Source organism: Prunus persica, chromosome G4 (genome assembly GCF_000346465.2).
Source record: "Prunus persica cultivar Lovell chromosome G4, Prunus_persica_NCBIv2, whole genome shotgun sequence".
Classification (NCBI taxonomy): domain Eukaryota; kingdom Viridiplantae; phylum Streptophyta; class Magnoliopsida; order Rosales; family Rosaceae; genus Prunus; species Prunus persica.
The window spans coordinates 13179449-13204180 of record NC_034012.1 but is presented as its reverse complement, the minus strand read 5'-3'; the positions used below and the strand labels follow the sequence as shown (position 1 = coordinate 13204180).

The 24732-nt window shown below is 37.8% G+C and overlaps 4 protein-coding genes across 13 annotated transcripts; 2 read left to right on the top strand and 2 right to left on the bottom strand.

The window, feature by feature from the left end:
- On the top strand, positions 72 to 14274 carry LOC109948577. The gene is made up of 14 exons (XM_020562161.1): positions 72 to 175; positions 328 to 1450; positions 1548 to 2265; positions 2732 to 3227; positions 4252 to 4403; positions 4480 to 7896; positions 8010 to 8222; positions 8702 to 8905; positions 8999 to 9202; positions 9433 to 9591; positions 10110 to 10460; positions 11271 to 11706; positions 12587 to 12671; positions 13751 to 14274. Exons 1-14 carry the CDS (start codon positions 142 to 144, stop codon positions 13959 to 13961), a joined length of 7803 nt encoding a protein of 2600 aa, XP_020417750.1. The 5' UTR covers positions 72 to 141; the 3' UTR covers positions 13962 to 14274.
- LOC18781224 (purple acid phosphatase 18) lies at positions 15301 to 18123 on the top strand. Its single transcript, XM_007213855.2, has 5 exons — positions 15301 to 15492; positions 16327 to 16995; positions 17132 to 17320; positions 17405 to 17493; positions 17593 to 18123. Exons 1-5 carry the CDS (start codon positions 15355 to 15357, stop codon positions 17810 to 17812), a joined length of 1305 nt encoding a protein of 434 aa, XP_007213917.1. The 5' UTR covers positions 15301 to 15354; the 3' UTR covers positions 17813 to 18123.
- LOC18778407 (CRS2-associated factor 2, mitochondrial) lies at positions 18470 to 22587 on the bottom strand. 10 transcript variants are annotated; one of them, XR_002271534.1, is made up of 7 exons: positions 22434 to 22587; positions 21604 to 22096; positions 21320 to 21447; positions 20996 to 21221; positions 20694 to 20821; positions 19057 to 20542; positions 18470 to 18955 (listed from the first exon to the last, which is right to left on the bottom strand). XR_002271534.1 is itself a non-coding variant. In XM_007214432.2 (7 exons), exons 1-6 carry the CDS (start codon positions 22443 to 22445, stop codon positions 20420 to 20422), a joined length of 1110 nt encoding a protein of 369 aa, XP_007214494.2. In that variant the 5' UTR covers positions 22446 to 22587; the 3' UTR covers positions 18470 to 19144; positions 20410 to 20419. The 10 variants fall into 10 exon arrangements, 8 of the variants coding, with proteins under 8 accessions (XP_007214494.2, XP_020418873.1, XP_020418871.1 ...); XR_002271535.1 differs by having other exon boundaries at positions 18470 to 18947; XM_007214432.2 differs by having other exon boundaries at positions 18470 to 19144; positions 20410 to 20542.
- Positions 22844 to 24555, bottom strand: LOC18780585. Its single transcript, XM_020563280.1, has one exon. The coding sequence runs from the start codon at positions 24482 to 24484 to the stop codon at positions 23183 to 23185; it is 1302 nt and encodes a 433-aa protein (XP_020418869.1). The 5' UTR covers positions 24485 to 24555; the 3' UTR covers positions 22844 to 23182.

Genomic DNA, 24732 nt, shown 5'->3' with positions numbered 1-24732 from the left:
GAAATTGTGATAGGGTGTCTGAATGATAGGCCGGGCCTATTTCAAAATGTGGGCTTGGGCCGGAGCCAACCCTTAATTTCCTTAAACCCTAATTTCCCCAAAACCCCACAAGGACATCAACCAGACTCTCTCTGTTCTTCAATGGAAGTAGCAAGCTCAGCCTCCGAAGATCAAGGTACGCATCAAATGCATACAAAACTGAGGCTTTTGTTTTTATTTTGGTACCCTTTCAGTTTTCTGTTTGTTTGGTTGCCTAGAAAGTGTCTGAATACAAAAGAGAGAACAAATTGGTTGCCTAGATTTGTAATGTTTGTTTTTGAATTGCAGCTATGGTAGTTGAAAATTATGACGATGAGGTTGAGAGAGTGGAGATGCCTAAACCTACGCTTAAAGTGACCCATGAAGCTAAACTTAAAGAGCTGTTGCATAAGATTAATTCTGTCGAAATTAAATTATGCTCTGACGGTACAAAAGAATTCATTAAGTTGCTGAAAGGGGATTCTGGAGGTGAATTGCTCCATTATTATGTGAAGAATTCAGCCAAGTGCTTGGAGCTTCTGGGTGCTTGGAAGCTGCGGCGAGGGAAATCGGGAATGTTTTGTATACTTAAATTAATTTCTGTTATTTTGAGTCATCCTGATGGAATATATAAACCAAATGATGTGGAGAGGATGGCTATAAGTAGGGCATTGGATAGGTTTGCTCGGTTGCTTATTGAAGAGCAGTTGCAAGATGTGTATAAGGAGTTGAACAGTAAAGAAGCGAAACGCCAGAAGGCGGCACTTCTGCTTTTGGGTTCGATTGTGAGGCGTGGGTCTGGTTTGGCTTCTGAGGTTGCAAAGAATTTTGATTTCAAACTCCAGGGGTTTTCCAAGATGGGTGAGTACAAAAAGAAGCAGAACGAGAGAAGAATGAAGCTGTCATTGAGAAAGGCGTTTGTGGGGTTTGCAGTGTCATTTCTGGAGGTGGGAACGCCAGGATTGCTGAGGTCGGTTATACGGCAGAAGGAAATGTACTCTGTTGTCCTTCGTGGGCTTGGGAATGATGATGATGAGACTGTTTTATATGTTTTGTCCACATTGAGGAACAGGATTCTTGTTGAAGAGTCATCAGTTTCCCCAAGTCTTCGAAGTGTTCTCTTTGGGAGTGTTACTTTGGAACAGTTAGTCAACGTTTGTGGAAGGGAGAATGGTGGCGCATCTGCAGAATTGGCATACAGTGTCTTAGTTATGGTTTGTACCGATCCTTGTAATGGCTTGATGTCAGATTTGAAGAGACGCCTGAGGGGTAATTCAAAGCGACTTGTGGATCTAATGAAGAAACTTAAAGCAACTGAGATTGGGTACCACAGGGATCTGCTTTTGGCTATTGTTAATGGGAGACCGCCTATTGCTGCAGCATATATGGTAGAGTTCCCCTACAACCTTGAGGACTGTGCGTCGCCTACCTGGTCAGATTATTTATACCTATTCATCATATTGTTTAATACTCAATTTTAGCTGGTCCTCTATTCCTCTATATTTGCATGGTGATTGAAGCATTTGCAGGTTTTCTGCTGTTACTCTGGCAGCAAACGTGGTTTCTTCAGTGGGAAGCGGGCATCCTTTTGGTTTCCATGATTTTCAGTCTCATGATCAAGCCTTGTTGGACAATGTGGACGTGCAGAGTATCATGAAATGCTTGTATCCCCGTTCATTCAGCCGGTCCACAATCAATAAGGGACTGCTTCACTCTGATTTTCTAGTGAAGCACGGAACTTTAAGGGTTCTTTTAGAGGCATTGAAGTTGCTGGACTCCTTCCTTGGTGTTTTAAACCAAAATGGGAAGTTATATGTTTCAGAGTCTTTCAAGCAAGATTTTCAAAATGAAGTCCGTACCTTGCTCCCTGATCCTCAAGTTTTGTTGACTCTACTTTCTTCTCTGAGTAATCACTCCAAAAATCAACAGTTAAAGAGGACAGCAGAGTTGGAGAAGTTCCCCGAACACAGCCGCAGTAGTGTGAAAAAATTGAAAACAGATATAGAGAACAAGGACGCAGACATTATTATAGGTGGGCTAAATTTTGATCCAGATGTTGCTTTGCCCGAGATTAGTGAAAGAATTGTAGGTACGTCCACAGACGATGGATTGGACAATGAAAAGGATGCTACAAATGTTATGGCAGCAATTTGGGGTTTGGATCTTCATTCCACATCTCTAACGACACTTAAGGATGCAGAGATATACTTCCACTGTAGGCTGCTCGATGCTTTGAAAATTTATCTTGTAAGTTTAATTATTCCTAGTCTTATTTTCTCTTGGATCTTTTATTGAGGCCTTATGGGGCATAAAAACGCAGGGTTAGATACTTATGCCTGATATTTTTTTTATTTGGCCAAGGTAGGGATCGCTGTTGCTTTTTTGTTAAAAAAAATGCTGATTTGGCATATTGGATTTGCTGTGTGAGGGATGTGATTTTCTAGCACTATCAGGCCTTTAGGGAAGGCATCTATTGTGTTTTGATGCTTTCAAGTCAAGGCTTGTCTTAATCCCTCGAGGGAAAACGTTTCTCACGCATAATAGAACTAGTAACGTAGGGTGCATCCTTACTACAAAGGATAACTCATTTGCTTCATGCTTTGGAACTAAGTATATGCCTGAATGTATGTATTTCTTCGTTTGGTAACAGTCTGAAAGCATATGCTCCTATGTAGTTGTTGCTTACAATGTTCTTTTAATTCTTTTATCGCAGCGGATAATGCCCACTGTCTTGGAGGGATCATTTGAGTTTTTTATGAATCTCCTAAGCAGTCCTTCAGCATCACAAACTGATCTGCAGCGCTCTCTTTTGTCTTTGCTAGTAGAATTCGTTGGATGGTCTCCAAGTGGTAGAATTCCAATTAGGACTCCACCACTGATGTACAAACATCTTTTGGCATTCATGAACTTGCTAGTTTTTTCACAAATCAGTGACATAAAGGATCAAGCATATCGTCTTGCGCAAGCGGCTATGTTGAGTACTGGTGCTTTTGACAGAAACCAACATGAAATTGCATCATGGTTCTTGTTTCTACCGGGTTTTGATGGAGAAAAATCTTCTGTTCAAGTCCTCGGCTTGGATGTATTACAGAGCTTGTGTCATGTTGTCAACTCATTCTTATGTGATGCCATTTCTACAACTGGGAATAATTTGTTCAAATACTGGGAGATTGTTAAGCGTTATACCCGCCCTTTGGAAACAAATAAAGGTAACTGTTATTCATCTGATTTGTAAATTTTAGCATTGGTACATCTTTATTTTCTTTTTTTGGTGGTGGCGGATTAATTGATACTTGCCAAGTTTGCTTGTTAGGCACTAAGCATATCTGGCATGCTCAGTTAAGATGTGGCGCGGAAAATTTTAAATGATAAAACCTTTTACAGTTCTTTATGGGTAGGGCCATGCAATGAATGAGTGAATGAGTTGTGATGTTACAAATTTTCTCTTTTACAGGTCTTTACAGGTTTGCTTTTTGACTTTTAAATGATTAGATATAAAGTTAATTGATTAGAGGAGGCATGATCTGTTACACAAGTTTCATGTACTGTTGCAGGATAGTAAGGGAAAGAAGTATGTTAATGTCCTCATTTCTGATAAATTAGATTTATGGTAGTGGTGCTTGAGCATGTAAGTTGCATATGATGTCTTGAAGTAGACCTGGAAACGAGTTGCGTTTTTGCAGGTTTGTGTTGTGTCTTGTGAAAATTAGCCAAAACTGAGCATGACCGTAAGTGAACTGGTGGAAAAATGTAAACACAAACACAATATACAAAAATAATGGGTAACGCGCACATGAAATACTAATGTTTAAACATTATACACCAAATGTTAAACTCATCTTAAAATAACAGTATTCTTGATGGGTTAAAACAGGTTTCTCAGGTTGACGCGAAACTTAGTGGGTGGCTAATGGATCCGCCTGTTTTCCAATACAACCCTTTAAGCTTCAGCTTTAACACTAAATTTTTCTTGCAGGTTCATGTGGTGTTAACGTGTTGTGTACAATTTTGCCTAGTTTAATAATTTTAAGTTGTCCAATAATTTCTTCACCTTCTTACTTTTTCTATTGAATTGAGTGTGTAGTTTTAAATTCGTTTAATATGCTTTTGAATTGTGCTATTATTCAGGAATAAATCTTGTTTTTTGGATGAAAGTGGTCCTAATGTATCCTTTCCTTCAACTGTGCGAAAGGCTATTTCTTCATGCTGAATTTTCCTTTGTTTGTCTTGCAGAAGCGAAACCTCATTTCAGTCCTCTCAGCATATGTGTGCTGCAGAAGTGTCTAAGGTTGATCGATTCTGGATCTGGATCCTTTACAATGCATGAGAAGTCAATGGTATCAACATATGTAAGCAGCACACTGAAATATCTCTTGCAAACTCAGGTACACATCTTCTATTTTTTAGCTTAGAATTGAATGCTTTTTGAACACAATCTAATATGAAGATCAATTTTGATAGGTTGATGCAGTATTGTTGTCTTCTTTGATTTGTTCAGTCTTGGCTGAGAGGCTTGGTGACTGTTCTGTCATTGATGATTCTGGGGTAAACAACTGTGAGTGGAGGCCTTTAAACGATTTACTTCTCTTTTCGAAAAGTATATCTGATCAGAAAACTTGTGGTATTTTTTCTATTCCCAATAAGGCTATGCCTGCTGGTAGTTCTTTAGCAACTGCACTTGAGGAAGTTAAAAGATTTGAAAAGAGTAGGGATGATAGTGAAGTAGCTGGAATCACCAAAGCCTTTTCTTTCTCAATTCTCTGTACTATGTCTGATGGAATATTAAAATATTTTCCATCTGTTATGACCGTTTCACAATTTGTTCTGGGTGTTCCTGTCTCTCTCTTATCATCGAGATTCTTTCTTGAACAAACCCTTCTAGGCAGTGTTTCCAAGTTGTGGCCAGAAATTTTTTTTCCTGCTCTGGATATGGCTCTATCCAATAGTTGCAGAGGTAGAAACAATTTTTCTCTTGACCCTGCTTCTCATGCAGGAGAAATGATATATAACCAAGATGTTGATGCAGATGAAGCTGCTTCTGCTGCCTTTAGCTTCTTTTTGAAGAAGGCACCTTTCCATGTTCTATTCCCTGCCATTATGAGCATTCATGGTCCTCCATCAGAGCCCTCAAAGATACAAGACTTGCTTCTAGCTAAATTATCTGAGTGCGCAACTGATTGCCACCCTATTTCCTATTTGCGTCTTGTGCTATTTTGGCTTTATCAGATACGGTCATCTCATAGAATTGAACAATTAGGCAACTTCCAGCAACTGTCTGAGATTTGTTTAGTTCTTGTGGATAGTTTGTTATCTCAACTATTGGTTTTGAATACTGATTCTGGTTTGTCTAAAAATTCCCGGGCTCTTCTGTCAAGCCAAGATATTCAAGAAGTGGCTGAAACCATCTTCTCTCATCCTGCAATGATAACATCATTTTCCTGTCCTTTGGGATGTAGTGAGGACTTGCCAAAGAGTAACCTAGCAGAAAATACAGATGCTTTGATTGGTTTATCCAGGCAGAGAATTCATATATTAGATCGGCATGGCTTGGATATATTGGCAACAACTTGTGACTACTTTTTTTCTTTATGCAATGACCACCAATTTACACCAGAAGTTGAAAATGGTGCTGGTAAACAATTTGTGAAAGCTTTTAACATCTTGCTGCAGAAGCTACTTCAGGTAGTCAGGGACAAATTTGATCAATGCATTGGTGCTAAAGATCTAATGCCTTTCCTGCCAACATATTATGCTTTACATGCTTTGATTCGTTTTATATCTCCTTTTGAGCTTCTTGAATTGGTGCGATGGATGTTTAGTAGAGTTGACATAGATGACAACCAGAAATCTGCTATTTCTTTTGGGTCTTGCATTGCTGGTGGTGCTTTCAGAAATCTGTCTAGTTATTTGCAGCAACCACATACAAAGAGAAAATCATATGATTTGTTTTGGAAAATGGAAGAGACCAGTATCAACACCGACATTTTTGAGGAAATCTACAGTAAAGTATGTAAGTTTTCTTTGCATTTTAAAGCAGAAGTTATGGATGTATGTTTGCTGGAGGCTATAAACGCCGTTTGCAGACACAAATATATGCAGCACTGTAATCTTCATCCATTACATATAGTATTGTCGAGAGTTATAGCAACCACTCCTGTAGAAATGCTTTCCCATTGCATTTACAGAACAAGCAAGAAGAAAGCTAGATTTTTGTCTCTTCTTACTGATATGAGCTCCATGCATTTGTCTACCTTTGGGCACTTATTTTTGGGTATCCTGAACAAAGATTTTCTACATGAAGGCAATGTGATAGAAGAGACTTGTGTCCCTGCTCTTCCAGATGAGCACTATGTGATGCTTTTGCCTGCTGCATTGTCTTACTTGAATTCCGTTTCCATGAAATTTGGAAGGCTGTGTTACAAGCATTTTAGAAATATACCTGTTTTTTATTCAAAGATTCTTTTGAATGGTTTCCAACATTGGAATACTTTTGTGTCTAGAGATGTGTTTCAGGAAGAATTTGGAGAGTTTTTGCCATCATCTGCTCCAGAACTTCTCTGTCTCATTGATGATAGTCTTCTTGGAAAAGCAATTTGTATGTTGCGTTATCACTTTAGTTTGAATGAAGAATCAATGAAATTGAAGAAGCGATTAAAGCTTTTTAATTCCATTTTCCCACCTTCTTCGGAACACAATGAGCTGATAGACTGTGATGTTGGTGGATTGGGTTCTCAATCACTCAATGAATCATTAAACCTTGTAAATAAAATTTTCGCAAAGATATCATTTTGTAAAATTTTGTTATTCCCAAAAGGTAATCAGTCAGATGAAGCAGGCAGGGACTTGAAAGACATTGCTTTGGACAATGGATCAAATAAAGAGGACTCATCAAGAATGCAATTTTTAAACATATTGGTGGGTATCTGGCAATGGATTGTTAAAAGAGTCTCTTCAGTTTCTGATAGTTCTCGAAAGGAAACAACCACAGATAGTTCTTCACTGTGGAGATGCTTGGAAGTTCTCATATTGACAAGCATTCTTGAACTGACCAGAGAGATTTCTGATGGTCTTACCCAATTACAATCTATCCCCTTCCTAGAGCAATTGATGAAATCAGCTCTTCTATATAGGTTTGAAGATCCAACAACTTTGAAAACCGTGCGAGATGTCCTAACTTTTCTGTCAGAGGGAAAATTTTCACGTGTTCCCTATCTTCAGCTTCTACTTGCCCACTCTCAGTTTGCGCCTACTATTCATTCTGTCTACAAATCATCTGATTGTTCTATTGTTGGGGCATTTTCCAGGCCTCTGTCTGGCATTCTGAGATCACTTGTTTTCCCTTCCACAAACAAAAATGTAATTGATGGCAAGTGCAATCTGGAAGCAACTGACTTGTATGTAAAACAGTTGGAGGTTATTAAATTACTTCGAATACTCTTTCCAATAAAGGTTCAGCAGTATGGTTTTGACTTTGCAAAAGATTTAGGCATAAATCTCAGAGAGCTGCATTTACTTCTCTTGTCTTCTTATGGCTCAACACTCAGTGAAATTGATGAGGAGATATATAATTTGATGCGCTCAATTGAGTCTATTGATGTTATGGAGCCTGTCAATTTTGCTGGAATGGATCACCTGTGGGGCAATGCGGTGTTAAAGATAGAAAAGGAACGGACTCTGGCACAGAATTTGTCTTATGATGGCATGACTGATACTGAAGCAGTAAAAGAACGCCGTAGAAGTCAATTTAGAGAAAATCTTGTCATTGACCCCAAATTATGTGCGTCCACGGTGCTATATTTTCCATATGATAGAGTGACATCTGAGGAACTATTATCCTTGAACAAGTTTCAAAAAGATAATTTTGATGATATGCATGTGGTACGTATTTTACTTGTGAATTAATGACAAATATAATTATGTTTAAGCTGAGACTTGAGATATGTGTTTATTGTCATAGTTCTCATCTAACCACATCATTAAATTTTATGCAGTTGCATTCCCCTGATGTTGAAAACGTAGAACGATATAACCCTGTTTTCATTTTGCGCTTCTCTATTCATAGCCTTGCAGAGGATTATATTGAACCCTTGGAATTCGCTGGTTTAGGCTTGCTTGGTATTGCATTTATGAGTATGTCATCACCTGACGATAGGATAAGAAGATTGGGTTATGATTCTCTTGGAAGATTTAAGAATGCTTTGGAGGTAATGCTATGTTCAAAATAGTTGCTGGCTCTGTACCTGCTTTCTGTGCATGTGTTAGTAGCATATATATACATATGTATATAAGTGCAATACATATTCAGTATGCTACTGGACTTTCCTAATTTCTCGAATATTTATTATTCATCCAATCGCTATATGATGTATGTTGCAGCAATATTATGTGTCGTGTTATAGTTAGTCCTCTTCAAAATTAGGAGGTCAGATTTTTGTACAGTAGCACTAGTGCATGTGTGTAATTAAAGAGCTATTAATTACTGTTTCATGGCTAGAGTTCTCAATCTTCTAGAATTTTCTTATGTTGAAGTATCATATATTATTTGCTTGCAGAGTATCTTGGTATGTCAATATTTGTGACAGATCGTCCCTTTACAAAAATCAATGTCACTTAGGTTATAATATTCCTTTCTGCATTCTTTGTCTAAGCTGTTTGTTTATCAAAGTTCAACTACCATTCACAGAAATGTCCAAAGAGGAAGGGTGTCAGGCAAATTCAACTTCTGTTAACTTATGTGCAAAATGCTATAGAAGAACCATGGCAGAGGATCCCTTCTGTAAATGCTATTTTTGCTGCGGAGACATCCCTCATACTATTAGATCCTTCACATGATCATTATGCAGCTTTAAGTAAGCTTTTGATGAGATCATCCAGGTTGAATGTGAAGGTATGAGTTTCATGAACTTGGTAAACTACACTTTTTATTTCTGCATTCAGACATGTACTTACATGTTTCTTTTCTAATTTTCTTCAATTGCAGAATATACTTTTCTTTAGCAATTTTTTTTGGAGTTCCTCTATCAATTTCAAAGCAGAAAGGTTGTGGATACTTCGCTTAGTATATGCAGGGCTGAATTTTGAGGATGATGCTAAAATCTATATGAAGAACTCCGTTCTTGAGACTCTGATGAGTTTCTATGTTTCTCCAATCTCGGATGATGAATCCAAGGAACTAATTCTTCAGGTAACCATTTGGCTAGTATTAATGGTTTCTTCATTTGAACGTTTGATACCGGGCTCTAATACTCATGAGGTTGGGCGCGAACTAGATGTGCTAGATTGAGGTGTCTATAAATTACAATGTGTGATTCTAAGCATGAGTAGTTTGAAAACTTGGGTCGTCTTTGATATTTTGATACTAATTGCTTATGTCTGGTTTTATATGGCTTAAGCTATTATCTTATTTTCACTCAGGTAGTGAAGAAGGCAGTTAAATTACACAAGATGGCACGTTATCTGGTGGAACAATGTGGTCTTTTTTCGTGGTTATCATCTGTGCTCTCAATATTGAATGAAAGTCATTTCAGAGATGAAAAAAGTTTGTTCTTGTTGCAGTTGGGTGTGGTATCCGAGGTTATTACTGAAACTTTTTTGTCTGCTGTTCTGTAAAATTCTCTATTCCCCTCCCCCTGAAATTTCTTGTTCATGTGTATCGCATAACATTTGAGGTGTCTGCTTGATGTCAATGAAAATCTGTCATTGTCTGTACCATCAAATTGTAACTAGAAGCGTCATAACGCAATGTTCATGTGTCCATGCCAGAGAGCAGAATTAATTGAATTTTTCATGTACCTTTCTGTTGCTTAGCTCTGTTTTGCAGTCTTAGTTGAATTGTCTAGCTAGTATCTTCTACCTACACTAGTGAACTTGTCCCCTGTTTATTTCTTTGTTCATGAAGTATGTGTTTTAAAAAAAATTGTGAAAGAGAAAATAGTCTTCTAGATAACCTCTTTTATATTGTCAAGACATATTCCAAGGTGAATGGGACATTTACAATGGCTCACTATTTTTATTATTTGTTAATTTAAGCTTGCAGAAGGTCTTTCATAGTTTTTACTCCTTGCTTACTTGCCATGCCCCTTGGATTTCAGGTTGTCAATGATGTTATTTCTTCCAGAAACATGACTGAGTGGTTGCAAAAATATGCTCTTGAGCAACTCATGGAACTTACATCTCATCTCTATAAATTTCTTGTCAGTTATATGGCTTTGATAAAGCAAAAAGTTGCTGTTGTCAATCCAATTCTGGGAATAATAATATCAACACTCAAGATATCCCAAAAGAGGAGGATATATCAGCCACATTTTATTCTATCAATTGAGGGTTCATATAACATATATGAGGCTGTTAAGATATGTGACAATACAAGATCTTGTGATACGGCAGAGCTTGGCCTTCATGCTATACTTATGAGTGCACCTCCAGTAACAATATTTTGTTTGGTATCTCTCTCTCTCTCTCTCTCTCTCTCTCTCTCTCTCTCTCTCTCTCTCTCTCTCTCAAACACACACTTAACAGTAGCCATTTGTTTGTCTGCTTGTTTGCATCTGCTATCCATCCGGGTATATGTATTGCACATGGGAAGAATGTTTTAGTTCCTCTCCTTTCTTAAACCTCTGAGAAAAGTACACACCAACAAAAGTTTTTGTTAGCTGCCCTTTTGGATGGTATCATTTTTGAGTTGGAATTGTAGGCTTCGCTTTTCATTAATGTGTGGCCAATTTAAAAATCTGGGCAGATTTGAAATTGAATTTTCAAACATGTAGATATGCTGGTTATATATGTGCACATAGATATGCATGCTTCCTTGTATGATTGGATGTTCTGTGAACTTATATTTCTTGAATGTAACATGATAAATTCCCCTTGAACTAATTTGATATTAATCTTGACTTATGCCCTAGATTCCCATAAGCTTAGATTATAACATCTTTTAGAAGACCCATGGAATGTATCAATGGCAAAATATTTTCCGACATATGTTTTTGTGATGCGTAATTAAGGTTATTTATGCATTTTGGACAACCGAGCTCGTGTATCATATATTCATATGGTAATCTTTCTTCCAAATTAATTATTTTATCCCTGTTAAAGATATCCTCAACATTCTTGATACCTTAATAGCAATTAGATGTTACGCCATCAACGATATTCTGTATTTATCCAAATTTGTTCATACACTACAAAATTAGTCTTCACTATTTTGTCTTGATTTTACCATGAAAACTGAATCTTGATTTGATATGTTTCAGAGTCGTGAAAAGCTTTCAAGTTTTCTTATGTGGGCAATTTCTGCTGCTGTGGAAGTAGAGTCTGCGAAGATACTTCAGCACAAAGAATCTCACCAATGTTTCGCTATTATTCCAGAGGAAGAGCTGCAAGAAAATTCTTTGATATCAAAACTTTTACGTTGGCTAACTGCGTCTGTAATTCTTGGGAAGCTTGATTGGAAATCAAATGATCTGGACCCAGAGTTTCCAAAAATGTTAAATATAAAAACTTTGCAGTCTTTAATGGATCATGTTGAAAGTGCATGCAGAGAAAACAGCAAAAGCAGTTATGGTTGTGAGGAGATTTTAGCTTCTGCAATTCTCTACCTCCAACAGCTCGCTGGCACTAATTACAAAATGCTACCATCAGTCACAACTGCCCTTAGTCTTCTCCTTTCCGATGCCTCCATTTTTGCAGGTATCATGCTTCATTTGATTAGCTATGCATTTGGGTTTTGGAGTTTATTGTTTGGGTGCGAACATGAGGAGTTGGTTTAAAAACTGCTTTTGTTATTTCAAAAAAGTGGCATATCTTACTTCAGAACCTCAACAGTCATACAGGGAATTGAATAACGAATGAGAATATTCAACTGATCCCATGGCATACCTTCCCTGGATACGAATTCTGGAAATAAATTGGTCCGATTATGATCATTATGAGTGTATGCTGGTGAGACTTTAGATTGATTTTGCCTAATAATTTTGTGGGAGAGCCATCAGTTTTAACCGGATGCCTTGGGTCAAGGACAACAACTGTCTTTGTAATTAAGTTTTAATTTTTTATTTTAATGTTGAGTAAGAACAATTGAAACCACATAGACGGACTTCTAGTTGTGGTAGGCTTACATCAAGAATTAGCATAGAGCTCTTAGTTTTATTGTATTTGCTCATGGATGAGCTCATCAATTGTGGGCTCAGAGCTATGATGTGTGTTTATGTGACTTTGCTCTAGGTTATGATAGAAAAAGAAAGAAATAAAGTGGTGAGCTGCTTTGTAATCTAGACATATTAGTTAGGAAGGTGATATGATATGTATGCTGTTGTATTAAATTGCTTCTATTACCATTAAAAATTATAAATAAATTAAAAAAAAATCTCCCTTCCTCTCTCCCTAATATTTCCAAGATACCCATAAATCCTAACTCTACCTTTGAAAAAAGTTTTGAGATAGTTAAATGGTTCTATCACGCTGAACCATTTTCAGAACTGTAGTTTTACAGTGCACTGACGATCAAATGCATTTGCACAAAAAATAGATTTACACCTTTTACTTACAGCCTTCATGTAATCTGTTTCAGGGTTCTTATGTAATAATGGGAGTGTTGTGAAATCAATCTGGTCGAAGATAGGCTTCCCTGCTGAAGCTAATCCTGCTTGGAGATGGTAAGATATAATGTTCTCCCACCCCTTTTTTTCTTTCCTCTTCAATCTTTGTACATGGTATTTGGCAGGGACTTGTTTGCACATATTTACTTTTTCTACCAAGATTTCCTAATGGTTTATTGAGGTCACTGGGTTTGAAAAATTGACCAAAATAGATGCTCTGTTTAGACTTTTCCTGGACACCTTATGGTTATAATTAAGGTCTAAAATATCGAGGGTTTCAGAAATATCGGGAGTCCAAAAACACGGATATATGGATGGGAATATCGGGAAATTATCGATATAGGTAAAAATTGAATAAAAACCACGGAAATTGTAAGAAAACATTGGAAATTTTGATTGAAACTTTAGAGGATGTTGATTTAGTCAATTTATCTATTGCTTTATCACATAAAAATTGGAAGGAAATGCATTGCATAGTAGGTTTGACTGATTTAAGTTGATTATGTAGCGAGCTGACAAATACTGTAACTTAAAAAATTGTTTAATATGCAAGTAATAAAATGGGTTTATATACTATTATGTAGGTCAAGAATAACAATAACGAATATAAAGATAAATAACAAAAATAAATTAGAGTGATTTATATAGTATATGTATAAATTTAATAAATTATATGCAAATATTAAGTAATAAAACGGGGTTATATGGTAAAAAGATTAACATTTGTGTAAATTATAAAAATATATGCTAATTTATATGATTGAGAAAGTCCATATGCTTTTCTGTAGTGAGTTGTTCTAAATACGTTAGAGATACTATAATGACAAGCAAATTGCAATAGAGCGGGTGGTTGAGAGATACAGGAATTGGTCTCAATTTTATGTGTTTTCGTCTTTATTCCTGATTTGAGAGAGTGGCGATAAATTGGTGATAATTTCAAAATTTCGAGATATATCGTCGATATATTGACCAATATAGCCTTGTGAAGGATGGAAAATATCTTCACAAGCACATTTTAGGAATCCAGTCTCTCTGATATTTTGATGTTCTGCTAGCCTACTTGAATGCTGGGTGCGTCATTTGTGCCCAGAAACCCTGATCAAAGCTAACTTGTTCTGGCCATACAATTTGTACAGGTCATTTTACCAGCCATGGAAGGATCTTACATTGGAACTAACTGGCTCACAAAAGATGGAGGAACTCCATGCCTGTCAATCTCTTTTAGTTATTATTTCAAATGTGCTTGGAAAAGGACCATCAGAATTGCAGGTTTCATTAACACAAGAAGTAGATAGATTGGGTGTATTTGAATGGGAAAGAAGTATTGCAGAGACTCAGTCATGCTAAGAAAAGGCTGCTAGATCCTGGACTTTTCTTGCTCAGGACCCCCAGACGCAGAACTTTGGGCTTGAGGCTTCCGTAGGAAAAAGGGATTCAGAAATTAATTTTTGAAGTTGACTCTGCCCTTACTATGAGTTTTGTTAAGGGTTTCTGTTCAATCCAATAACCCTTGGCATTATTTATGAATGTAGAAGCCTTTTGTATAGTAGTTGGAGTTGAGTTGTTCCTTGTCCGTAGAGAAAAATAACTTGGGTTCTAATTTTTTGTACGAGAAAAACTCTGGTGCACTGGGTATATTACTCCTCTCTCTCTCTCTCTCTCTCTCTCTCTCTCTCTCTCTCTCTCTCTCTCTCTCTCTCTCTCTCTCTCTCTCTCCTCACACGTGACAAGATGAGCTCTTAGAGCCTGCACAAGAGGGTCTTTTGAGGTATCGTCACGATGCTTTCTTCTCAAAAGAATAAGAATCCATTCAATCCTTTGCTGGAATTTGTCTCCCTGAAATGATGGGGGGTTGCGTAATTTCGTGTAATTCTATAAAAATGCAGGCTCTCCCTAGCTGCCCACAGAAGAGATGTTCTAGTCCTTGTTTGGTTACTCAAATAACCTCCTAAGTTGCATCTGCTAAGTTCATGCTACACAACATAGTTTTTCTTCTCAATATATATATTTTTCAACAAACAACGCATTATTTAATCAATTTCTACAACATGATTGTTTGCAATGCAATAATCTAGTGTGCATATCAAATGTCATGTAAGCTGAGAAAAGGAGAAAACATTGGGGGCCTATAAGCATAAGAGAAGATCTTTACAATGATTTAACAAAATAATTGCAAAACTAAATGCAAAAAGAAAAGCAGAAGTTGTTGAAAAAAGACATACTTATGAGAGTAAATCTGTATCCGTTCTATTTTTGATTGAAGTTGATTCACAATTCAACGAGTATCCCTTTCTATAAATATTATGGGATAGCAAAACAATGTTATTCTTGTGATATACAAATTCCTTTCAGGGTTTGCAAACACAAAGCACACTATTGCAGTTAAAGTTGAGGTGGAAACATTTCACCCACTAGTATCACACTATTGCACCTAAATACATTAGTTAAGGAATGCACCAAAAGTCTTCTATGCGGCATCCACATGTTCACAAACCTTTAATTTTTCTTTGTTAGATGGGAAATCACAAAAAAAAGATGTAATATTTTATTTTCCAGATCCACCCTCCCCAAGCAAGACCATAGAAGAAATATACAAAATTGTCTCCAATAAGACATGGGTAATTTAGTCATTCCACTATAACATTCCAAAAAGAGCCATAAACAGCGCCCCCCCGCCTGAGGTACTACTAGATATCAACAACTTTCATAAAAATGATTGCAGACAAAGAGGGAGACAACAATGGACCCGAAGCCGATAATCACTTTCCTTCTCTTAATCTCGGCAACCGTCATCGCAGCCCAAGAATATGTCCGGCCTCCGCCTCGCAAAGCCCTCCATTTTCCATGGAGCCGAAAACCCTCTTCTCATCCCCAGCAGGTAACTTAATCATCTTTACCTTCTCATCTTCTCACTCTACTGTTTCTTTCACTTTCTGGGTATGTCAAAATTTTCTCAGGAAAAAAAAAAAAAAAAAATCAGAGTCTGACTCCATATCTTATGAAACTATAAATCTTTTGCTCCATTTTAAGTTGGGTTCGGTTTGTTTTGCAAGAAAATACTTTCCTTTCTGTCTAATCTTTCTTTTATTTATTTATTTATTTATATTTTGTTTAGTATGTTGTGTAGCTTGATTTTGATCTTGTATGGAATAATGGGCCATGTGAACAAGCTTGTTAAAGAGAAGTTCCAAAAGTTTGTTGTTATTTAAACTCTAAGTATAATGCTAGTGCAAGCTTAACAGAGCAGGGGTGGAAATTGACCTAAATGGAGATGGTAGCTCAAACAAACATGCATCTGATGAACAGTTGCGGGTTGAATCATAATTGGATGTGTGCCTTCTGTTAAAAAGCAAATCTATCCTAGGTTTTCTGCTGAAGTGTATATAAGATTTGTTGCTTGTGATAAGTTTTATAGCGTACCTCCTTGAATCTCAACAAATCCTTAATTATTGGAAATGATCAATTATTGTTCATCGGAGTGAAAGTTAAATTTCTGGATGTTATGACTGCACAGTGAACATGATTATCATTAATTGTGACTTAATCTGTGTTGATTTGTGCCCGGGGCAAGTATCTTTCAAGGCATTTGGCTTTGTTTGATATTTTCTCATTATTCTTTCCAAATTTATGAAGTTCTTCAGGTTTTAAATCGTCTTATTTATGGTAGTCATTTACTATAATATATACTTTGCTGCACAAATTCCTATTGCAGGTGCACATCTCTTTGGCAGGGGACAAGCACATGCGAGTGACTTGGATCACTTATGATAAATCTGCTCCGTCAATTGTTGAATATGGAACATCGTCAGGGAAGTACAGTTCTGTAGCTCAAGGAGAAAGTACCTCTTATAGTTATCTGCTCTATAGATCAGGAAAGATACACCATACTGTCATTGGGCCTCTCGAACATGGCACTGTTTACTTTTATCAATGTGGAGGACAAGATCCTGAGTTTCAGTTCAAGACCCCTCCAGCTCAATTTCCAATTACTTTTGCCGTGGCTGGAGATATGGGACAAACTGGATGGACAAAGTCAACCCTAGACCACATTGAACAGTGCAAATATGATTTGCATCTGCTTCCTGGAGATCTTTCATATGCTGATTACATGCAGTCCCGATGGGATACATTTGGTGAGCTGGTGCAGCCACTTGCAAGTGCAAGGCCATGGATGGTAACCCAAGGGAACCATGAAAAGGAGAATATACCATTGTTAAAAGATGGGTTTGCATCCTATAATTCCCGATGGAAAATGCCGTATGAAGAGAGCGGATCAAGTTCGAATCTTTACTATTCCTTTGAAGTTGCAGGTGTTCATGCTATCATGCTCGGTTCATATACTGATTATGATGAGTATTCAGATCAATACAGGTGGTTGAAGGTTAGTTAAATTTCTCTTCTCTTGTCATAAGGAATATGCTTTTTCTTCTACATTAAAGTATACATTATATTTGTTTGTAAAAAGACACTTAGAGGTAGACCTATGACAGTCATGTATTGTCATTCTTGTGAAACAGGCTGATCTTTCAAAGGTAGACCGTCAGAAGACACCTTGGCTGGTTGCGCTCTTTCATGTGCCCTGGTACAATAGTAACAAGGCTCATCAAGGTGAAGGGGACAGCATGATGGCAGCAATGGAGCCATTACTGTATGCTGCCAGTGTGGATATAGTGCTCGCTGGTCATGTTCATGCTTATGAACGCACGGTATAGCTATGCTAATTCAGCATATATTTGTTTAGTATAAATTTGGGGCTTTCAGTTTTTAATTCACGCTAGCCCATTTGACAGAAACGTGTGAACAGTGGAAAATCAGATACATGCGGCGCTGTCCACATAACCATTGGTGATGGAGGAAACAGAGAAGGTTTAGCTCACAAGTATGTTGTTGTGCTCAAAATTTTCAATATAGGAAAATAGAATATTTGTTTTCTCATGTGATTGGCAATACAATCCTGAAATTCGATTCGCATTGGCAGGTATATAAACCCATCTCCTGAGTGGTCAGTTTTCCGGGAAGCAAGTTTTGGTCATGGTGAGCTGAAGATAGTGAATTCGACCCATGCCTTTTGGACCTGGCATAGGAATGATGATGATGAGCCTGTAAGGTCTGATCAGGTCTGGATAACCTCGTTGGTCAGTTCTGGATGTGTTGCTGAGAAGAGACATGAACTAAGGAGTATACTTGTGGCACCATAGAACTTGTCATGCATGTGATGGCTTCACCTGATTTTGTCAAATCAGGGGTTTTTATGTATAAGATTTAATCATCTACCAACTGGTTAATGTGCAAATAGAATCCAATCATTGCTGCTTGAATTGGTAGAACACGGTGGGTCCACAATGTGCTAATTGAGTTCTCTCAACTGGTTGATGTGTCTGGAAAACTGGTTTTTTAAGCAGTTTGAATATGCAAGAACTTCAGGATATTGTTGAACTCTGTGTATAGTATATGTGGTAAGATTCTCCCTTTATTTTTGTCTAATGTAACGTATATAGTTCGCCCTTTATGTTGTTCTTTGCAGTATGTCTTTCTGGCTATACATTCAGGATCGAAGGATTAGATCATACACAACTCTGGTTAAAAGTTCCTGGCCCCATTGGCTACTGAATGTTTCTTTTAAACATATTGGCACATCTGTGGTGGGGCTGACTTCCAAATATCTTAAAAACAATTCTCTCTTCGTTTTGGTTATAAAACAATTCCATGGTGCAATATGAAGTATTTATCTGTACAAACAAATATACAAAGATCATTTCCAGAAAAAGGATAGATAAATAAAATAAATATAAAAAAAAAAAAAAACCATAGGGTAATGGTGAGGTGAGGCCTCAAGAATTGCTTTTAAAAAAATGTAAGGCAACAATTCAAAACTACTTTAAAATGCAAAATTCACAAAAGGAATCATTTTTGAGTTTATTCAAAAAAGAATACATTCACATTAGATTACAAAGGTGTCACACGCATATGCAAAGAGATTACAGTTGAAACTTTGAATGCTAACAAGAACCAAAAGGTGGGAAATTATGGTCTCCCAAGTGCCTTCTGCAATTCTTCTCCCATTTTGATGCAGCATAATGGCCTTGTACATTAAGAACGTCCTCCTCATGAGATCTGTTAAATATGAAATGGCAGTCTCATTTGATTTTACCAACTTCTTCAGTCTAGTGGCAACACATGCAGAGAACGTAATATGGTATCATTCCTACCACATCTCTAAGCGCACCCAATCATCTTCGATAGAGTTCCCTCTTTTGCAGCTTGCTGGGTGTTGGAGAAGACTAATTAAACCATTGGCAGTACGAATATGACCTGAATTGGTGAGCACCAGACCTGTGCGACTTGGATGAGATGAGTGATTAGCGGTCTGCAAGAGCTAACTGATATGCCAATGCCATATTTGACAAGCTACACTACCAAAATACTTCATATGGAACTTTACCTTCCAATGTTGTGTGCCAAAGAAAACATTTGATTTCCAACAACTGTTAATTTTTCCACCGCAATTTCTCCTCCTAGTTACACTGTTCCTATATTATCCACCAAACCATCATCCATCTATCAATTCCTTTGGCTATATTTTATTTTTCTTTGTGTAATATAGTACTATCGCTTGAAGAAGCTGGAGGTGAATTAAAGTTTAGATATTAAAACTAAAAAAAGCAAATACGAATAAAACAGAAAGGTCAGATTGTCTATTTCAGTTGTTTCATCTTGTTGCCTATTTTTTGAGGCCACCCGAAATTTGTTGCAACTCCTCATAGTTGTACTTTAACAAGATGTAAAAACTCTTGATCTCTCATTGTCTTGTATGTAACTCTTGAATGCCTAAAAGTTGTGTCTGCTTCTACCAAAATGACCAGAAATGTTTATTAAAAAAAAGTAGGTATACGATGTACAAACTGATTAAAAAATTATTTAAGTTTTCAAAAATTTGATCTTGGATGATCCTCAACCAATTGTTGCATATTACTATATATCTTAATTAGTTCTGAATGCATTCCCAGATTTTCCTTGTTGTTTATTGTCTTCTCCTTTCCTAATCTGTGATGAGAATATGCACTGAGAAAGATGAGAGAACAGAAAAATTGAAAAATTGACAACAAACAATGGGTGAGAGCTCTAAAGTTCATGGATTCTTTCTTCATCTAATTAGTGGCTATATGGTAGAGCCAGACACACACAAAAGTCTAAACCCACAAAACTTTTGCCCAAACCACACACAAAAGGTGTTATGAATCCAGAACACTAGCACCTTGTACCATACAACCATCAATATGGTAGAAGGGCCTGGGTCATTCTACCATGCAAGTGGGGTATTCCACGTGAGTGTAAAATTGTCTATGGATTCATAAAACTTTTGCGTGTGCTGTGCATAAAAGCATAGACATTTATAACACCAATAATGCTAGGAAGACCACATGTTAATACCACATGATGTGACAAGTGATGTACAACTCATGTCAATTAATTTATCCCTTCGGTTGTCATTTAATTTATTCTTAATTTTTAAATTTAAGTTATAATCCATTTCTAGGTTCTTCAAGCGAACATAATGAGCCTAAAGATATGGCAGGGGAAATGGTAGTTCAGTGGTGAAGGAAAACAAGAGTTGTAACTAAATGCAAGAGGAATGGAGGTTGACAAGAGAATAGTAATTGGAAGACTTTTTTGGTATTTGGCATACAACATTTTAACGCACTGTGTCACAAACAAAATTTTGACATAAAAAATTTCCAGATATAGCATTGGCATTTGTATTTGAGAATTTTTCTTTTAGAATTGAGTACCAAACCTGACCACACTTAAGCATCTGCAAACTTTTCACTTCTATCCCTGCACTTGGAGTCTTGTTCTTGATCTCTCTTTCCCCTCCAGAGTACAATCTGCTCATCCTTGAACAAAAGAGGGATGCAAGGTACCAGATCCTGAATATATAGAATACACAAGGGGATAGATCACTTAAGGGAGAAACTTGAGATAGATGCAGAAAACAAGAAGCATAAGAACGGAATAGAAACCCACAACTACCACCTAAAACAGAAAGAAAACTCCAATTCAACCCAATACAAGTCCTACCCTTAATTTCACGCCTATCCTTTTGCAATCACTGGTACCAACATGTGTGCAGTCTAGTCTCACTACCTCCTCAGTCTTGAAAGCCTCCCTGATTCTATCCACAACATTCACATACACACCATTTCTAGCTGCAGGGAATAACATCAAACAATAAAAAAGCAAGCTAACAGAAGGGAACCATAAATTGTTTCCATATCCCGTTTACTATTATAAACAACAAAGAAAAGCAAAGCGTCATCTGAAACTTCCCAAAAATCAAATTCACTTCTTTAGGTTTCTTTCTTTTTTGATAAGACACTTACTAAGTTTCATAACAGGTGGGGAATTTAGTCCTCTGTTTCTTAATTCCTTTGTTTCTTCAAATGTCAAGCCATCAGCAACATTCTTCACAAGCTTTGGATATATCGGAGTGTACGGTTTCCAGAGCATTACAGGTATTACGGGTCGATTCTTCGGATCATAGTTTCGACCCCGGTATAAAATGAGGACATTAATGTGCTGGTAGACAATCTTCCCACCAGACTTGTCCTGCACAGACACTAGTATCTCCATGAGCTAATAATTTCCGAACACCAAAAATCAAAACCAAATCCAGATAAATGGAGCTGACTGAGTTAAGTTCAAACCTCAAGGTGGAAGCAAACATTGTCCATGTCAAGAGTTGGCACTCCCAAACACTTGATCCTCACAGCTTCTGCCCGCTTCCAATGGTTATGGATGTCATCTAACATGTTATGAGTAACTCCTCCCTTTCCTGATACAAAATTAAATAATTTAGTCCCTCATAAAAATGAATGCAAAACCAAACCAACTTTCAAGCCTAAAACATATATAAAGAACTGCATATAATGGAATACAATGCAATACATAGTTTAATCTCAGGGTAGAACCATAAATCCTGACCCCTTACCCATGTTGATTTGCCGAGCACAATCACTATGACGGTACCGTTCCACCAGCTTAGCCACTTCCTCCTCCGTTAGTGGGTCTCCAAGAACCCGTATCCTCTCCTCCGCGACCCGGTTCAAGTCCACTTCTTGTTGGGTCGGGGCAACAGTGCCGGTCCATTTCCTATCAAGCCGACCTGGCCCAAAAGGAGAGAACTTTGGCGACTCCCGGAACGCAATAGGTTCGACCTTCGGGTTTGTTTCTGAGTACGAGTAGCTGAAGTCGAAGGGTAGGTCCGATTTTAGAGGCCGGGTCGGTTCATTCTTCGTATCTGGATCTTTATTCTGTGTCTTGTTCTTCTTGGGCTTTGGGGGTTTGGAAACTGGAGAGAAAGGAGGGTCGTCTTCGTATTGGTCTTCGGAGAGAGAATGGCTGAGAAAGCGAGAGAGGGAGCTAAAGGGTTTGGCCGGGTCTAGGGTTAGGGTTTTGTGAGGTGAGGGACGCCATGGGAGTAGCTTAAGCATTGCAACAGAGAGTTGAAGTTAAGAGTGAGCCGAGGAAAAACTGTACTGCGGGTTGAAAATGAAGGGGCAATATCGTAAACAAAGCACAAAACAATAACCTCATGTGGGCAGTAACATTAAGTTCAAAACATTAACAAAACACAAAACTTCATTCAAATCTCCACAAACAAAACACACAATACAAGAATCCATAAACAAAACACAAATTAGCCACACAACAGCTTATTAAAGAATATACAGCCATCCCCACCACCACAACATTACCCATCTACCCATTATCTAATTAAAAACACAACACAGCAGCTTATTAAAAGAATAAGAAGAAAACCTTGAGTTGCATAAGAAACCCACCCAACCAAATGAATCTTAGATGGCAACGGCTATGGGTGCGACGGCGATTGCTTGGGGTGGGTTCTCTTCCTTCTTCCTTTTTCTTTTTTCTGAACCGCCCAAAAGAACTAGCCACTCGACAGAGACAGAGGCAGGGTATTTAAAAATCTAAGTTTTAAGTTTACATTTTAACCCCAACTATTCAATAACATCCAAATTCACCCCCACAATTTTAAAATATTTTCGTTTTAAACCATTGACGTATCGTGACCGTATCCCGAGTGTATCGTAACCATATTGATGGAGTATCGTATTGCAAAGTCAACATGCCATAAAAGTCTGGCATTTCGGATACGTATTGATGCTATATTGGGAACGTATCAAATCGGGCCATATCGGATACGCGCATACCCCCAAAATGTGGTGTATCAATGCAACAGAGTCTAATACATTGCTGATCAATCTAGCATAAATAACAGATGAAAAAAAAAAAAAAGAGCAAAAAATGTCATGTTTGTTGTTGATATTCATGAAGCACGGCTTACACAAACAATTTCTTGGAAACACGAACCCAGCACCTACAATGGGGCAAAACTGCTACCACTTTTCAAAAATCAACCTGAGTTTCAGTGACCACTGACCACATCAATCAAAATGTAATGGGGTACATTTGAATATGGCTTTCATCACTAGGTTTCAAGATGATGTCAAAATTGTGTCAAGTGAGAAATTGTGCACGAGACTCACTCACCCCGGCTGGGAGACGTTGCTTAATCTCTCTTTTTTACATCGCTTCTGGTCCTCAACCATAGACTCAAAAACATCCAAGAGATTGTCCAGCCCCTCAGTACTGTCCCCTACTGCCTGCAGTGCATATACAATGCTTTCAATGGTGGACAGAAATCCGGGCTTTGGCTGAAGCCTCACTTCATCGTACAAGCTCGTCTTGTCCAATTCCAACTTCAGGTGTGGCAAGAGTTTCAGCCAGGGATTTTCCACATACATTCTCTTTGCCTTTGACCATGTTCCGTCCAAAACAATCAAATTCTTCACCTCAATATTCATAGCCTCAAGGTCACTGACACTAACTGCTTCTTCAGATGGAAATAAGAGTACAGATCCAGGAGGAACCTCCATTTCAAACTCTAGATATTCATCCAACTCCTCACTTCCCTTCAATGGCTGCTTTTGCAACTTTTGTACAACAAACCCCTCTGCCAGAGCATCACACGCATTGTCTAAAATCGTATCGAAATTTGGATTCTTACAATGGCCTTCTGCCATCCAAATATGGGAAAGAGAGCTAATGACACCATACTTACCAATGGTAGCAGCTATGACAGGCACATCATTACCAGTTTGGACACCTTCAACTGAATCAAAACCTTTGTTGGAAAGCTTGGATACTGCATCCAATGTGGTAGCAGTTGAAACCTCATCAGCATTGTCTTGTCCATCTAAGTGCTTATCATCAGTGAACTCATGTTCTTGCCCTACAACTAATACATCACTGGTTGATAAGCCAGAATTGCTTACAAAATATACACCTCCTAATTGGTTTTGAGCCTCACTCCCAAATTTGCATTTCTCATCACTTTCAATCAAACTACTAATATTTTTCTCTTTTGGGAAATTTGCAGATAACCCAAATTCTGACTCTCCCACATTTTCCTTCCCTGAACTGACCTCATCACAATACTCAAAAACCAGCTTCTGGGTCTCTCTACTTTCCACAACTTGATCAAAACCTGAACTTTCTGAACCATTTCGGACAGGACCCGTTTGAGAATATGGGTCCAGCGACCGGATAACGAACCGGGCTTCAAAATTTACGTCACAAACGGTAACTACGTTGAGATTCTTGAGGCCCAATCTGGCAATCCTAGTGGAATTAAGCGGGTGGTTCTTCTCTAGGCTGTGTTGAAGAATGGTCACACTTACAGAGTTATGGAGCCCCGGGGTCTGAATCCGAGTGCAGAGGCAGAGCCGGATGGGTTTGGAGCATGACGGGCAAATGGATCTCTTGGAAGTAGCCTGGGTAGCCACCATTTTTAGGGTTTGAGGAAGAAAGAAGGGCTTTCGGAGAAGTGTGCAGAAATGGTTGTTTCGGGTCCGAGAACCGAACCAGCATCCATGTGTTCTAGCAGCCATAGTAGAGAAACAAAAGAAAAGAATCAGTGATAAGACGACGGGTAGCTAAATATGGAGTACGACACGTCGTTTAATGAGTCTCTATGGTTGGTGTGACCATTTTTTTTATATAAAAAAATGCAAAATAATAGTTTAAATTATTCTAA

What these genes read in the sequence shown, in the direction of transcription:
- LOC18780585 (XM_020563280.1), bottom strand. Translation starts at nt 24,484, where the DNA reads ATGGTGGCTACCCAGGCTACTTCCAAGAGATCCATTTGCCCGTCATGC.
- LOC109948577 (XM_020562161.1), top strand. Translation starts at nt 142, where the DNA reads ATGGAAGTAGCAAGCTCAGCCTCCGAAGATCAAG. An exon ending in ATGCTTTGAAAATTTATCTT is followed by an intron (nt 2,266 to 2,731) that starts GTAAGTTTAATT and finishes CTTTTATCGCAG; the next exon opens with CGGATAATGCCCACTGTCTT. An exon ending in GCTAATCCTGCTTGGAGATG is followed by an intron (nt 12,672 to 13,750) that starts GTAAGATATAAT and finishes CAATTTGTACAG; the next exon opens with GTCATTTTACCAGCCATGGA.
- LOC18778407 (XM_020563281.1), bottom strand. An exon ending in TGCTCGGCAAATCAACATGG is followed by an intron (nt 21,448 to 21,603) that starts GTAAGGGGTCAG and finishes ATTTTGTATCAG; the next exon opens with GAAAGGGAGGAGTTACTCAT. An exon ending in GGATAGGCGTGAAATTAAGG is followed by an intron (nt 20,543 to 20,693) that starts GTAGGACTTGTA and finishes CTATATATTCAG; the next exon opens with GATCTGGTACCTTGCATCCC.
- LOC18781224 (XM_007213855.2), top strand. Translation starts at nt 15,355, where the DNA reads ATGGACCCGAAGCCGATAATCACTTTCCTTCTCTTAATCTCGGCAACC. An exon ending in CCTCTTCTCATCCCCAGCAG is followed by an intron (nt 15,493 to 16,326) that starts GTAACTTAATCA and finishes TTCCTATTGCAG; the next exon opens with GTGCACATCTCTTTGGCAGG. An exon ending in AGAGAAGGTTTAGCTCACAA is followed by an intron (nt 17,494 to 17,592) that starts GTATGTTGTTGT and finishes TCGCATTGGCAG; the next exon opens with GTATATAAACCCATCTCCTG.